The 15848-nt window shown below is 41.6% G+C and overlaps 2 protein-coding genes across 6 annotated transcripts in view; one reads left to right on the forward strand and one right to left on the reverse strand.

The window, feature by feature from the left end:
• Positions 1–6723, forward strand: part of rangap1b (Ran GTPase activating protein 1b) — a 61360-nt gene extending 54637 nt beyond the window's left edge. For all 5 annotated transcript variants that reach the window (XM_043679893.2, XM_043679898.2, XM_043679895.2 and 2 more), the window contains one exon: positions 349–6723. In XM_043679893.2, coding sequence (XP_043535828.1) covers positions 349–418 — 70 coding nt within the window. In that variant the 3' untranslated portion in view covers positions 419–6723. The remainder of the gene's footprint in view (positions 1–348) is intronic.
• Positions 4297–15844, reverse strand: LOC122542295 (uncharacterized; the record flags this gene model as incomplete). Its single annotated transcript, XM_087978054.1, is given in 4 exon segments — positions 4297–4937; positions 4939–5081; positions 10153–10754; positions 15502–15844. Coding segments are annotated over 4 exon segments (1665 nt in total), but the record flags the coding sequence as incomplete, so codon positions are not given.
• Between the last annotated feature and the right edge of the window lie 4 nt (positions 15845–15848).

The following is a 15848-nucleotide window of genomic DNA, read 5'->3' on the forward strand; positions in this document are numbered from 1 at the left end:
AAATGCACTGGTAGTGAATGGTGGCGAGGTACTATTAGCAGGTACCTGGACAAAAGTGCTTCCCTTCATGCTCCTTTCAGTCTCTGGATCATGGCTTGCAGCAGTTTGCCATTGACACTGCCCCTTTTCCTTAGTAGCAAATTGACACTGCATACCCAGACTTGCCATCTATCAGAGTGAGAGAGACATAGCCTAGTTTTGAACTTGCTTTAAAATGATGTTTCATATCAATGAATTTTGAAAAATCAAGAATCTAATCTGTCTCCTGCATTGTGCGAGAACGATGATAAATAAGACTTAGAATCACAGTCTTGCTCTGAACTCACTCAAATTTTCTTTTTAATGTAGACACAATCATGCTTTTGACTCCTGCCAAAATGCAAAATACACTTTGTTGGAGACTATGCAGAATCTTTAATACCATCCCTGTGATGTGGGAGCTGATGCAACAAGAGAAGTACACAGGACTGGAGGGATTATCTATGCATTACCAAGGAATGGCTGTAAAAATGCCCATCGGGCTGCACAGTGTTCAATGCTTCACTTTCTTCGTGCTACAGACTGGATCTTTTGCTTCAGTCCAGCTTGCACCTCATGGCCTTTTGACAGTTTGCAGTCAGCTCAGCTCTGACCAGATTATTTTCGGCTGCTTACAAGTGAAAGCGAAATTGGAACCAGTTTTTAGTGACTGATTTGCAAGCTGTTGATGACTTGCCTTGTGTTTCCTTTGCCTATTTTGGTGTTAGGAGAAAAAGTGGAGAATAGCCAAATTTCTGTGGCTTTGAACAACCAAGTAACATGTGCTTTAGCTTAAATTTTGGCCCTTTATTCTTTCGTGAGATGCTTTATGAAATTGAGTGGGCACAATTCACATTATTCAGCTTCCTATTTGAGCCTGGTGACCTGGAAAAAGAGAAAATCATATTTGAAAATCTACAGGCTGGTACCTCAATCCCACTTCTGAAATATGTTGATGCTGTCATCTTCATCTGCTAACTTGTGTACAGACTTTGAAGGAAATGTGTTCATAAAGTTCTTCCAAACTTGTATAACTGTTCAGCTAATACAGTTTATAAATCATTTAATCAAATGGAAAGGGCTTGTTGGCTGCTGCAGAATTGTGCCACCTACCCTTCTCCACCTTCACTGTCCCAGCCAAGGATTTCCTGTCTGGGGAATTGTAGGTTTTGGTCTGCATAGTCAGCAGGACTTTAATCTTTGTTTGCCTGATTCCCCACTACCACCACCACCACAACACCTGAAAAATTATAGGAAAAAAGAATTTAAAACAATTTTCTCTTAATTGACTAATTAGTCAAAGGTGTCCTTGTGACTCAATGCTACAGAATAAAGATATTGCATCTCAGTCTAGGAGATAGGTAGGTAAGTGCGGGGCAAACAGATCTATCTTTGAATAACTCACCAGTGCTAAGTTTACCAAACCATGGCTACTTAGGGAGATGCAAGAATCTGCAGGCTATTGCAGAGCCATATCCTGCCAAGAATAGATGCCTTCTGGTGAAAAGAATTGAGTTATGATTGGGGCAAGAGAAAAAAATTAGAGCACTGATGGGCTTCTTATATAACCGAACATTTTCTAACAGATAATTTTTACAAGAGGTGATGTTTTAAGATTTAAAAGGATGCAGGAGGAAAAACAGACTTGTAAACATCACAGTCTGATCATAAGTGATTTGAAAGCAGCTGTAGGAAAACTCATTGGTACTCAAGGAGATGGACTGAATCTTATCCCAGTCTTTGAAGAAGCATTTTAATATTACTTCATTTGGATTATCCAACTCGTAAAACCACTAGGCACTGAAACCCCCAATCTATTTTCTGTTCCAGATAACTGTTTGCACTCTTAACAATAAAGAACCCATTATCCAGGATCTTCAGGGGAACTGCTCCAGTTGAATTCTTTTTATAAAGGCCTGGCAGATAAAAGGTTGAGGTGGTGTTTGGAAATTTTAGCTGATTCTAAATAGGATTCACAGTAGCTTAGGAAAATCAGGGGTTTTGAGTTGTGTTGTCTTAGGAGAGCGGCGCACACAACTGCATTGTATCTCTCACCTGTTCACCTTGGCCTGAGCAGTAATGTAAGGGTGCACGTGTGCACCTCTGGAAGCAGAGGTAATGTGTTCATCTCTTGTATGTCACAATTTGTGTGATGTACCTGTCGACCAAAACACATTATCAGGATGGCCAGGCCTAAAAGATCAGAATTTTAGACTGCAATTGGCTGTTGGCATGATGGGTGATAAGCAGGCCTTATTGTTCTTTTATCTGTTAAGCTTAATTTAGTCTACAGGGCCAGCTATGTTCATAATATCTAGGTTTGAATAAGATGAAATGTTTCCATATGGTCTGCAATATTCAATTCGTTTTTGTTTCTTCCTTATTCTTCCCGCATCAGACACAATCTGTACCTTCAAAGGTGAGGAGGCAACTCCCACGCTAGCTCTGACACTTCCTGTACCATAGAATATAGTGACTCTGAAGGAAGGTGTGTGTTTCCCCACTTGAGTTCATTAATCTGGTTTGCTAATGGGCATATGCAGTACTGAAGGAAGTGCTGCATTTTTCGCAGCGGCAATTACTGAGAGCTTGTTAGCCTAATCACATGCATATTCTAGGTCTCGTGGTTTTATTTGTAGACCAACAGAATTATTTTGGCAACTTAGCCGACATATTCTTAGTTAATATCACTAAAAGATAATTAACCGACTATTTGTTTTAATTGATATTTAAAGAGTTGGAACTGGTGTGGACTGCACTATGTCACTGCTTCAGAAAACTCTGAACTGGGTTGAGATTTGTTTCTGGTGATAAAGATGCTGTATGAATCCACATATTTCTTCTTCCTTTTCTAATGAGACTGATACAGCTTTGAGGACATTTTCTCAGGTTATGAACTGCAGCAAAAGCAGTCTTGTTTAAGATGCTTGGTTGCAAAAGCCCTACTTAAACACTTCACCTGGTGGTTACAAAATGTCTCCATACTATATAAAAGGCAAAGAAGCACAAGAGAGTGTAAGAATAAATTAACTCAGAACTGGGGTCATTACTACTAGGAATGAGAGATGGTGAAATCATTGTAATGTTGCTGGACTAGTAGTAATGTTATGGCAATAATTTATTGTCTCCTATAGGTTTAGGTAATTGAGTGCATTTAATGTTCTTTTGTCTTTCACTCCTGACTCTGCTATCCCTATTCCATTTTATTTTGAAATTCTAAAATAATTGAAAATGTGTATTGTTAAGTATTTCCAGCATTTCCTGTTGTTCATTCACATTTCCAATGTCCACATAGTGCTTTTAACTTCCAAAATGCGATTGATAGTGTCATGTGCTAGGTTTGTTGGTAAAATTAAAACCATGACGTACAAGGGGCTGGTGGGGCCAAGGATATGACATTGGCTGAGTGACAGCAAACAGTTGTAGTGCACAATCACAAAATACTGTGGACATTAGAGATTATTAAAGACAGTGCTTTTAAAAACTCAGCAAGTCTGGCAGCATTGTGCTTAAAATCGGTTGCCAGTCAGCATGTTTTGAACAGTCTTAGTAGTTCTAGCCCTGTCAATCTTTTGCTGCAGCAGCAGTTTCTCCCAGCTGAATGACGAGCTACACTATTTTCTCAACATAGAGTGCCTAATTTCTGTGACTAGGTCAGCATAATGACCAAAATGCATGGCAGAAAAGCATTTTATGGTGACTAATCTAACATGATTACTTATACCATTAACAAGAAATTGGGTCTAAACTCAGCCCAGCACCACCAGATTAAAAATGAATTTTGTATTTCTGGGATATCTTTCATGACGTCGACATTTGAAATCGATTCAGTCAATGCTTTTTTTTAAAAGAAGAATAATTATTATTATCATGTTGGAAACATGGTAACCAATTTACACACTGGAAGTTCCGTTAAACTGCAGTGAGCTGATTATCGAAATGTTAATTGGATATATATAGGCAGGAAAATCTAAACATTACAGCAATTGATTCTTAAGTCCTTTCTTTTCATCAATATAGCAGTAAATGTATTGAAGGATGTTTGCCGTGGCAAATTATTAATATGGTATCATCAGAGTAACGTTGGTTTTTTCCTGTCAAAGTAAAGATGATTCGCCAGCAAAAAGGATCAATGCAGGAGTAAATTTCTAAATCATTTGAGCAGGGTTAAGGATTACCCAATTACTCTTCACTGATGTATGTCAATCAGATTCAGACCAATTAAGGATACCATGAGAGAGCCACGTGCTCAAGTTAGTGGAGTATATATACGTGTGATCCCTAGCCATGTTCCAGCGGACTGTCCAATTCAAACTTCACAAGTTGAACCATGTGAAGAAAATTACATGTTGTCCTCATCGCTGATGTTTTCATAACCACTGTTAATTTGATCAAAGTCTATTTTACTTTGAACATTTTGAAAATAAGCATACTTAGATGCATCCTCATCATAATGTCTTTGGAAACCAGTATTTCTTGACTTAAGTTTGAAGGCAATAATTGAAGCAATGATAATTAACAGTATAATCGTAATGCTGATCCCTGTTCCCATTATGTACTGTCCCTTGTCCCCAGACTGAATGGTTTCAGGGCTGCTGAGCAGCCCCAAGGTCTGAACCACTGTGCATTGATTGGCAGTGGGTTGAGTGCATTTATTGATAAAGCTACTCAGAGGCACAACACAGATTTTGTAAAATGCTCCAGCATCGAGCTCAGTCAGCTCCACTTCTCTGACCCCACCAATCATCCGAAGGCTTTGCATCTTCGTACCAGTGCTGTACCAAATTTCGTATTCATCACCCAAAACTTCTGGAACATTCCAGTTCACCAGCAAGGAGCTTGTGGTGACTTCACTTGGAATTACTTTTGTGATCCTGTTGGAGAGACATGGGTCAGGATTCATGGGGGTTGTATTTTTCAGTGTTTGCTTTTGGTGTTGTCCAACTGCTGCTTGCGTTTGGAGTGGCATGAGCAGTAACTTGGCGTGTTGCACTGTGGTTCATGGCCGTTGGAGATGATGTGGTAGAAGCATATGGATTATAAGGGCAAGTCAGATATTGCAGCTGAGGAAGAGAACATAGTTATTAAAGGTTACAGTGAATTTACAGAGGGTGAAACTCAGCTCAACTGATCTGTGCCATTGTTTTAGCCCTAACTGTTTGTTTTCATTTCCGTGTGCTTTACCATTATTTTCTGCAGAATGACTGACCAGGAAACGCTCCTGTCTTTACCACCTACCATTAGACATACTGGAAGGGTTTGCAGGCTGGCAATCCCTTGTCTAGCAATATTAAAACACTTCTTTTATGGCCAGCAGATTCTTTTGTGGGACTCGAGCCCATTGTGCAACTCTCCGTCTGCATGTTCTTTGATTCATTTCCCTGGCTATCTTCTCTCTTTAAAAGTATTGAAACTGTACAGCTAACAAACTGTTAAAGCTGTGTTAGAAAGAAACATAGAAGATAGGAGCAGGCCATTTGACCCTTTGAGCTTGCTCCACTATTCAATATAATCATGGCTGGTCATCTAACTCATTACCTTATTCTTGCTTTCTCCAAATACGTTTTAATCCTTTTAGTTCTAAGAATTATATCCAAGTCCTCCATGAAATTCTTTTTATAAAATCATGAGTGGCATGGATAAGGTAAATAGACAAGGTTTTTCCCCCTGGGGTGGGGGAGTCCATAACTAGAGGGCATAAGTTTAGGGTGAGAGGGGAAAGATATACAAGGAACCTAAAGGGCAATATTTTCATGCAGAGGCTGGAGCATGTATGGAATGAGCCAGAGGAAGCAGTGGAGGCTGATACAATTACAACATTTAAAAGACATCTGGATGGGTACATGGCTAGGGAGGGATATGGGCCAAGTGCTGGCAAATGGGACTAGATTATTTTAGGATATTTGGTCAGCATGTACAAGTTGGACCAAAGAGTCTGTTTACATGCTGGACATCTTGTGATAGCTAATGCCTCTTCATCTCTGTTCTAAATAGCCTACCCCTTATCTTTAAACACTGGCCCTGGTTCTGAAGTCAAGAACATTCTCCCTGCATCTACCCTATCTAATCCTGTTGGAAATTTCATTTTCAATGAGAATCCCCTACCTGTCCTCATTCTTCTAATTTCCCCTCATTTCCAAATGTAGTCTTAACTGCTCCAGTCTCACCCAAATGCTAGACTTGCTATCCCAGGAATCAGTCTGGTAAACCTTTGCACTCGCTCAAGTCAGAACATCTCATTCTCAGATGAGATCAAAACTGCACTCTTACCTAAATTAGCTACAACTTGTAATGCAAAGAATCTGCTCCATGAGTACTGATTGGGGCATCTGCTGTGGACACACCAATATCTACTACTCCAGATCTGCACACCAGTGATCAATGAGGAGCACATGGTACTGAAAGAAGTTGACCACAGTCTCAGCAAAGATGAGCAAATGACCACTACAACCCTTTCTCCTTTGAGGCTCAGTGCTCTTGTTTAGGTTTCAGGAAACTGGCTATACCTCTATTGATAGTGTGTGTGCATACTACATTGGGCAAACTACAACCTTACTTGCACAGATTTTTTTTCCTTAACATTTTGATGATTCTTAGACCTGATCATAGCCTCTATATCTGACTACTGAATAACAAACATATGCTGACAAACTAATGTTAAATTATGACTGCTGAAAGCAAAAATAAAAAAGTGAGTCCCTGAAATTTTTGTTGTTACTCTACCAATGGTGGCAATGCCTTCAGCTGCCTTTCCCTGCATATTCTTCTTCATCCATTGCCCTTCACTCACCAGTTGAATTGTTTTTTTTAATCTGTCTCTCTCTTTCCTATCGATTCTTTTCAAAATCCCTATCAAATCCTGCCTAAATCTGTTATGTATTGGGGAATATGATTCTGGTTCCCATAACTCGGGCAAACAGCCTGACTGAACTTGCACATCCCTAAGGCCATCAGATGTTGGAGCCAAATTAGGTCATTTGGCTCATCAAGTCTTCTCCACATTTGGTCATGGCTGATATATTTCTCAACTCCATTCTCCTGCTTTCTTCCCATCACCCTTGGTCCCCTTACTAGTTAACAACCCATCTATCTCTGTCTTAAAGACACTTAATGACTTATTACTGCAGGAGGCTGAGTCACCACCCTCTGACTGAAGAAATTCCTCCTAATCTCAGTTCTGAAGAATCATGCCTTCATTCCAAGACTGTATCCTTAGGTCCTAGTTTCCCCCGCTAGTGGAAATGTCATCTCCACATCCACTCTCTCCAATATTCTCTAAGTTTCAGTTAATCTTCTAAACTCCCAAATACAGACAGAGTCCTCAACTACTCCTCATGACAACCCCTTTGTTTTTGGGGTTGGTCTTTTAAACCTCCCTATGACCAAGACATGCTTATTTACAGGGTTCAAAAAATACTCTCAATATTCCAAATGCAGTCTGGCCAGAGCCTTAAACAGACTCATTTCTGCTCTTGTATTCTATTCCTCTTCAATGAATATTAACAATGCACTTACCTTCCTAACTGCCAACAGAATCTGCATGCTAACGTTAAGGGAATCTTGAACAAAGACTCCTAGTTCCCTTTGTGCTTCAGATTACCGAAGCCTTTCTACATTTTAAGTCCACACCTCTTCTTTCTATCTTGCACTTTCTCATAATGTATTTCATCTGTCACTACTTTGTTCAATCTGTTACCCTGCCCAAGTGTTTCTGCAGCCTCCCACTTCATCAACATGACCTGTCCCTTCATCTTTGTGTTATCTGCCAACTTAGCAAAAATGCAGTTCATTGTGTAACGTGAATAGTTGTGGTTCCCAACATGGACCATACGGAACTCATCACTGGCTACCATCCTGATAAAGATCCCTTTATCTCCACTTTCTGTGCTTTCTGCCAGTCAGCCAATCCTCTCTTCGTGCCAGAACATTCCCCTAACATCATGGGCTCTTAATTTATTTAGCAGCCTCCTATAAGGCCTTGTCAAAGGCCTTCAAGAAATTCTAATAGATCATATCCACTAGTTCTCCTTTTGTCTAACTGGCGTGTTACCTCCTCCAAGAGTTCCAACAGATTTGTCAGGAATGACCTCCTCTTAATAATTGTCTCAAAGTCTTGCCAACAACTGAGGTCAAGCTGACTGGTCTATTGTCTTCCATCTTCTGACTCCCTTACCCCCACTCCCCCCTTCAATATATTTGCAATTTTCCAGTCCTCCGGGACCCTTCCTGACTTCAGTGGTTCCTGAATGCTTTCATTATTTGCTTAGTAACTCCAGTTTCAGAATTCTAGAGTGCAGTACGTCTGGTTTTTTTTTCACCTTCAGATCTCTTAGCTTCCCCAGCACATTCTCCTTGCTCATGACCTTTACACTCACCTTTGCCCAATTCTCTAAGTTCTGATATGTTACTGATGTCTTTCACTGCGAAAAGTGATGTAAAGTACTAATTCAGTTCCTCTGTCATTTCTTTGTTCCCTATTACTACTTCTCCAGCACTTTTTAAAGTGCTCCAATATCCACCTTGCCTTTTGTATACGTTTTAAAAAAGAAATATTGTAATCTTTTATATAACTAGCTAGCTTACCCTCCTTTAATTCCCCCCACACTTCAAATTGCTTTGTTTTTAGTTGTCCTCTGCTGTTTTTTTAAAGACATTTTTTTGCTTTGTGCTGCCCGTGGTTTCCCTTGTCAGCCATGGTTGCCTCATTTTTCCCTTAATATGTTTCTTCCTCCTTGGGATGAATTGTTTTTTTGTCTTCTGAATTACTCTTAAGAGCTCCTGCCATTGCTAGGAGTTCTCTGCTGAGCTGCCCTTCAACTCTGGCCAGCTCCTCCCTCGTTGTCTTTGAAGTTATCCTTATTGAATTGTAATACTATACATCTGATTCCAGCTTCTCCCTCTCAAACTGCAGAGTGAATTCTGTCATATGAAGGTCGATGCCCCAAGGGCTTCCTTCACCTTAAACTCTCTAATCAAGTCTGCCTCATTGCACATCACTGAATTTAGAATCTTTGGATATTTAGTACAAAACCGAAGAAGTATCATTCTTTGAGATGGACTTCTTTTCCCTATGAATGTTCAATCTGTACTTAGTGTGTGGAGAATGTGAAACAATGCCATCAGTCCTGTGTTGATTGCTCCCTTGTCAGAATTGTCCTCCTGTCTGCAGTGGATCAAATTAGATTCCTCATCCTTTCTACACTTTGTCCTGTTGCAAATCCAAAAATCGCAATTGTTTCACAGCACCCACGTGATTGGTACAGACAGGAGGTGGAAAAGCTAATGACTTGCCTCTGCAACAGCTGGTTAGAGGCTGATGTACCCCTGAAACATTAGGGAAGTCCACAAAGCATTTCTGAATACGTGAATTATAACCTGCCAACTTGTACAAGACTCTAGTTCATGATCGATCAAAATGGTGAAAACACATTTCAGGAGTTCTAGATATGTTGAGGTGGATTAGAATTGTTCAGGCATAGGTAGAAATGACTTCAAGACATTGGAGGGAGTGTGTAAGCTGCCAAACCACTCACCTATTCAATTCTTCAAACAACCTCTGCCTGCATAGGGCAAAGTCTACAAAAATCCTTGGGATTTGGCCATTTCAGAACCCAATGAAGTTGAGTGGAATACCTTGATATACCCCCATGTTACACTGCTCCTGAGTTCGCCCTTTGTGCAGTCTTAGCTCCTGGTCTAATGCTGATACCTGTGACTTCTGAATGAGAAGGTGATGGGTTCAAGTCCTACTCCAGGAATTTAAGCACGAACCCTGGACTGACACAACCAAATAGAGTACTGAAGGAGTATTGCACTGTCAGGCATCTTCCAGTGCAATCTTAAACTGAGGTTTTGTCTGCCCTTTTAGGTGTACATTAGAAGTAACCCCTGCATTATTTTAAAAAACAGAGGGGTTCTGCCTGAGATCTGACACACTTTCTCTTTCAATCCCAACAATTAAAAGCTGATTAGCTGATCATTATCATATTGTTTACTGGACCTTGCTGTGCACTTATTGGCTGCAACATTTCCTAAACTATAACATTGCAAAAAAAAGTGTTGCATTGGCTGTCAGACTTGTGACACCTTGAACTGGTGAAGTACACTGTGTAACTGCGATCTCTATTTTCTTACCTCTACTTTGACCAGAAGTTTCCCAGATTGGCCACTAGGAGAAATACACTTGACCTGATCCTTTGCATTCTGTCTCAGAAGCCTATCCCGGAGCCAGCGCAGGCCACAATCGCACTTCCAAGGGTTCCCAGCCAACCTGAGCCACCTGATGGACTCGAAAGATTTAATGAAGCTGAGAGTTACCAACCGGTTGTTCCTCATGCTCAGAGCTTTCAGGTTTCGAAACATGGAAAAGGCGCCTGAAGAAATCTCGGCCAAAGATGTATTGTCCAAATACAATGACTGCAGATATCTTAACCCGGGACCAAAGGTGCCAGAACTCAATCTGGGAATGATATTGTTGCTTAGTGACAGGCTGCTGAGTCTACTGAAGGAATGCATGGCTTTGGTTGGCACTGCAGTCAGCCGGTTGCTGTCCAGTTTAAGCAACCTCAGACTCAGGTTATCCTCAAAGGCCTTTGAGGAGATGACTGCAATACGGTTGTTGCCGAGGTGTAGCCAGAGCAGAGCTCTAAGACCTCTGAACATCTGGTCCATAAGAACGACGAGATTGTTGTAGCTGAGGTCAAGAGTCATCAGATTTCTTAAAGAGGAAAATGCACCTGTTGAGGGGAAGGGGGACAAGGGTAAAGAGTTAGAAAAAGAAAAGTCATTCTGTGACATTAGACTAATGACATTTCAACAAAGGAGAATTCTGTGGTTTAAATCTAGCAACCTGGTAGTACAGAAGAAGACCCCAGTTTAGACTACACTCTTTTATAGTTTTACGCCCACATCCTTGAATCTGGGTTCAATACAGTCTGGTTGGGGAGAAGGTAAGGTCTTCAGGCTTGGGATTCTTTGTAGCACTATTTAATACATTTAAGGACTATTCTTAAACTCTACTACCTAATGTTTGTCAGTTTACCCCATGTGTTTGTCTCTTCTTTATCCTCTGCCCATCATGGGCTATTTATGGCCAGTGAGGAGTAGCTTGTTGACATCATTGCAAGTTTGCTCCAGGTTCCTAAATCACTTAGACGTTCCTACTGGTTGTTTTACATGGCCAATTCTTCTCTTGGTGCACCAATGAAATGTTTCCTCCTGAAACCCCTGCACATATTTTACTTCCGAACTTTTATACATAACTGCATAATATATATAACATCCCTCATTTTTAAATAAGTTATATTGCCCTATCATGCAAGGCGGCCTTTGTGTGGAGCAGCAGAAAGTGGGGGAGATACTAAATGAGTATTTTGCATCAATATTTACTGTGGAAAAGGATATGGAAGATATAGACTGTAGGGAAATAGATGGTGACATCTTACAAAATGCAGATTATAGAGGAAGAAGTGCTGGATGTCTTAAAAGGGGTAAAGTTGGATAAATCCCCAGCACCTGATCAGGTTTAACTGAAAACTCTGTGGGAAGCTAGAGAAGTAATTGCTGGGCCTCTTGCAGAGATATTTGTATCATCGATAGTCACAGGTGAGGTGCTGGAAGACTGGAGGATGGCAAACGTGATGTCATTGTTTAAGAAGGGTGCTAAGGACAAGCCAGGAATCTATAGACCAGTGAGCCAGACCTCAGTGGTGGGCAAGTTGTTGGAGGGAATCCAGAGGGACAAGCTGTACATGTATTTGGAAAGGCAAGGACTGATCAGGGATAGTCAACATGGCTTTGTGCGTGGGAAAATCATGTCTCATAAACTTGATTGAGTTTTTTGAAGAAGTAACAAAGAAGATTGATGAGGGCATAGCAGTAGATGTGATCTATATGGACTTCAGTAAGGCGTTCGACAAGTTTCCCCATGGGAGACTGATTAGCAAGGTTAGATCTCGGAATACAGGGAGAACTAGTCAGTTGGATACAGAACTGGCTCAAAGGTAGAAGACAGAGGATGGTGGTGGAGGGTTGTTTTTCAGACTGGAGGCCTGTGACCAGTGGAGTGCCACAAGGATTGGTGCTGGGTCCTCTACTTTTTGTAATTTACATAAATGATTTGAGTCATAGAGATGTACACAGCATGGAAACAGAGCCTTCGGTCCAACACGTCCATGCCGACTAGATATCCCAACCCAATCTAGTCTCACCAGGCAGTGCCCGGCCCATATCCCTCCAAACCCTTCCTATTCATATACCCATCCAAATGCCTCTTAAATGTTGCAATTGTACCAGCCTCCACCACATCCTCTGGCAGCTCATTTCATACACGTATCACCCTCTGCGTGAAAAAGTTGCCCCTTAGGTCTCTTTTATATCTTTCCCCTCTCGCCCTAAAGCTATGCCCTCTAGTTCTGGACTCCCTGACCCCAGGGAAAAGACTTTGTCTATTTATCCTATCCATGCCCCTCATAATTTTGTAAACCTCTATAAGGTCACCCCTCAGCCTCCGACGCTTCAGGGAAAACAGCCCCAGCCTCAGATCCTCCAACCCTGGCAACATCCTTGTAAATCTTTTCTGAACCCTTTCAAGTTTCACAACAACTTTCCGATAGGAAGGAGACCAGAATTGCACGCAATATTCCAACAGTGGCCAAACCAATGTCCTGTACAGCCGCACCATGACCTCCCAACTCCTGTACTCAATACTCTGACCAATAAAGGAAAGCATACCAAACGCCTTCTTCACTATCCTATCTACCTGCAACTCCACTTTCAAAGAGCTATGAGCCTGCACTCCAAGGTCTCTTTGTTCAGCACCACTCTCTGGGACCTTACCATTAAGTATATAAGTCCTGCTAAGATTTGCTTTCCCAAAATGCAGCACCTCGCATTTATCTAAATTAAACTTCATCTGCCACTTCTCAGCCCATTGGCCCATCTGATCCAGATCTTGTAATCGGATGTAACCCTCTTCGCTGTTCACTACACCTCCAATTTTGGTGTCATCTGCAAACTTACTAACTGTGTACCTGTTATGCTCGCATCCAAATGATACTTTTTGTCATTTACATAAATTATTTGGATGCGAGCATAAGAGGTACAGTTAGTAAGTTTGCAGATGACACCAAAATTGGAGGTGTAGTGAACAGCAAAGAGGGTTACCTCAGATTACAACAGGATCTTGACCAGATGGGCCAATGGGCTGAGAAGTGGCAGATGGAGTTTAACTTAGATAAATGCGAGGTGCTGCATTTTGGGAAAGCAAATCTTAGCAGGACTTATACACTTCATGGTAAGGTCCTAGAGAGTGTTTCTGAACAAAGAGACCTTGGAGTGCAGGTTCATAGCTCCTTGAAAGTGGAATCGCAGGTAGATAGGATAGTGAAGAAGGCGTTTGGTATGCTTTCCTTTATTGGTCAGAGTATTGAGTACAGGAGTTCGGAGGTCATGTTGCGGCTGTACAGGACATTGGTTAGGCCACTGTTGGAATATTGCGTGCAATTTTGGTCTCCTTATCAGAAAGATGTGAAACTTGAAAGGGTTCAGAAAAGATTTACAAGGATGTTGGAGGATTTGAGCTATCGAGAGAGGCTGAATAGGCCTGGAGCATCGGAAGCTGAGGGGTGACCTTAGAGGTTTGCAAAATTGAGGGGCAGGGATAGGATAAATAGGCAAAGTCTTTTCCCTGGGGTGGGGGAGTCCAGAACTAGAGGGTATAGGTTTAGGGCAAGAGGGAAAAGATATAAAAGAGACCTAAGGGGCAACTTTTTCATGCAGAGGGTGGTACGAGTATGGAATGAGCTGCCAGAGGATGTGGTGGAGGCTGGTACAATTACAACATTTAAAAGGTATTTGGATGGGGATATGAATAGGAAGGGGTTGGAGGGATATGGGCCGGGTGCTGGCAGGTGGGACTAGATTGGGTTGGGATATCTGGTTGGCATGGACGGGTTGGACCAAAGGATCTGTTTTCATGCTGTACATCTCTATGACTCTGTGATTTTTAACTTAGCATTCTTGCATTTATTCTGTGAATTCTGCAGAGTGGTTAACAAGTTGGCTCTGAATTAAGACAGCCATAAAGCTTTTAATGTGATTCATTTGGCTTCTTCAAACCAAGATATATTCATCATCAAACAAAAAAAAAAGTACTGCAGATGGAAGTCAGTTTTTAAAAAAAAAAATCACTGGAAGATTTTAATCGGTCTTGAAGCATTTGTGGGGAGAAAGTCGAATTAATTTCAGATTTAGTGACACTCTTTCAGAATTTCACCTGAAATGTGAACTCTGCTTTCTCTCCATAGATGCTGCTGAGTTTTTCCATCAATTTCTGTTTTTGATACAATCGTACTTACCTGATCTGGCTGACAAGTGACTCCAGAGCCGCAGCAATGTGGTTGATTCTTAACTGCCTTCTAGGTAGTTGGGGATGGACAATAAACGCTGGCCTAGCCAGTGATGCCCATATCCCATATGAATCTTTTTAAAAAGTGAAGGGACTTAATGTCTACAGTTGTGTAACCCACTATCCCACAAAAGGATCATACTCGCCTGCTTTCTCAATGATATATAAGATTTGATTTAACAACCAATCAACCTCCTTTTCTCCCATTATAGAAATTGTTGTGATTTGTTTGAATTTTGGCATTCTTGCATTTGTTCTGGTAAGTGCAAGATGGTAGTTTCAGTAACATCTCTTTCTTCCTCACCCTCTCACTCTGTCTATGCCTCCTGCATCCCCAAGGAATATCTGTGTTCGTGAGGCTACAAAAGATTTGCCAGGATTCGGAGTCCTGATCTCCTAGTGAGGATTCTAAGCTGGTGTAGCAACCCTGCAAACTGCAGCAGACACATGGGGCTGGATGTTATCAAGGCATTGGAAACCTGGCACAAAAAACAGACCCCAAGACCAGAGCTGATGACAGTGGGACCAACTTGATGTCACCATTGATAGTTCAGTCAATGTGGGCAGCTCTGAGGTTTCAAGCTCAGGAACACCTCAGAGTGGAGGTATTGTTGTGGACCTAAGAACCAAGTGAAACTCAGGGTGTGGGAAGTGTCCACCATCTCCAGGGAATGTCCTTTATTTTGGGAGGGGTAGGGGGAGGCAAATGTGCAAAGATCATGAGAGGTTGTGTTGGTTTCCATTTCCTCTCCAAGGCTCACTCTGCAGACATAGCATCACATGAGGCTTCAATGGTTTTCCCCAGGCTATTGTAGGGAAACTGTTTTTATGAAACTGGGTTGAGCAGCCAGTTTCATGGTGTGGGATAAATATTAGCAGACTCTGATATCCCATGGGCCCAATAGCATAAATGCAGCCATCCGTGAGCACAGCCATGGTGTCAAATGTTTTCCTGGAGTACTGTGAGCTGGCACAATGTTAGAAGTACTGTACAAATGTGTTATTGTACAGTATGCTGTTCCTTCATCCTTTTTAATAATAATTGAAAGGTCACTGGATGAAATGGTCATGTGTACCTGGCATAATATTGGCAATGAGGTTGTGTTGCAAGTATAGCAGCCTCAAACCAGTTATATTCCCAAAACTTGCAGTCGGCAGCGTCTCGATGTTGTTGCCCACAACATGGAGAGTCCTCAGTTTGCTCAGTCCTTTGAAGGCACCCGGACTGATCTGCTGAATGTTGCTGTTGTGGAGCTGCAGTGAGATTAAACTGGAGTTGTTAAGGAAGCTGTCCCCTGGGATCACTGGCATCTGACCAGAGTTAAGTATCAGTCTTAGAGTGGTCTTGGGCAGCTCAATGGGGAGGTCACTCAGGCTGAAATTGACACAGGTGACATGATGGTGATGGATGCAGGTACAACCT

This window comes from Chiloscyllium plagiosum, unplaced genomic scaffold, assembly GCF_037043375.1.
Source record: "Chiloscyllium plagiosum isolate Xiang-an unplaced genomic scaffold, Cpla_swu_hap1 HiC_scaffold_33, whole genome shotgun sequence".
NCBI lineage: Eukaryota > Metazoa > Chordata > Chondrichthyes > Orectolobiformes > Hemiscylliidae > Chiloscyllium > Chiloscyllium plagiosum.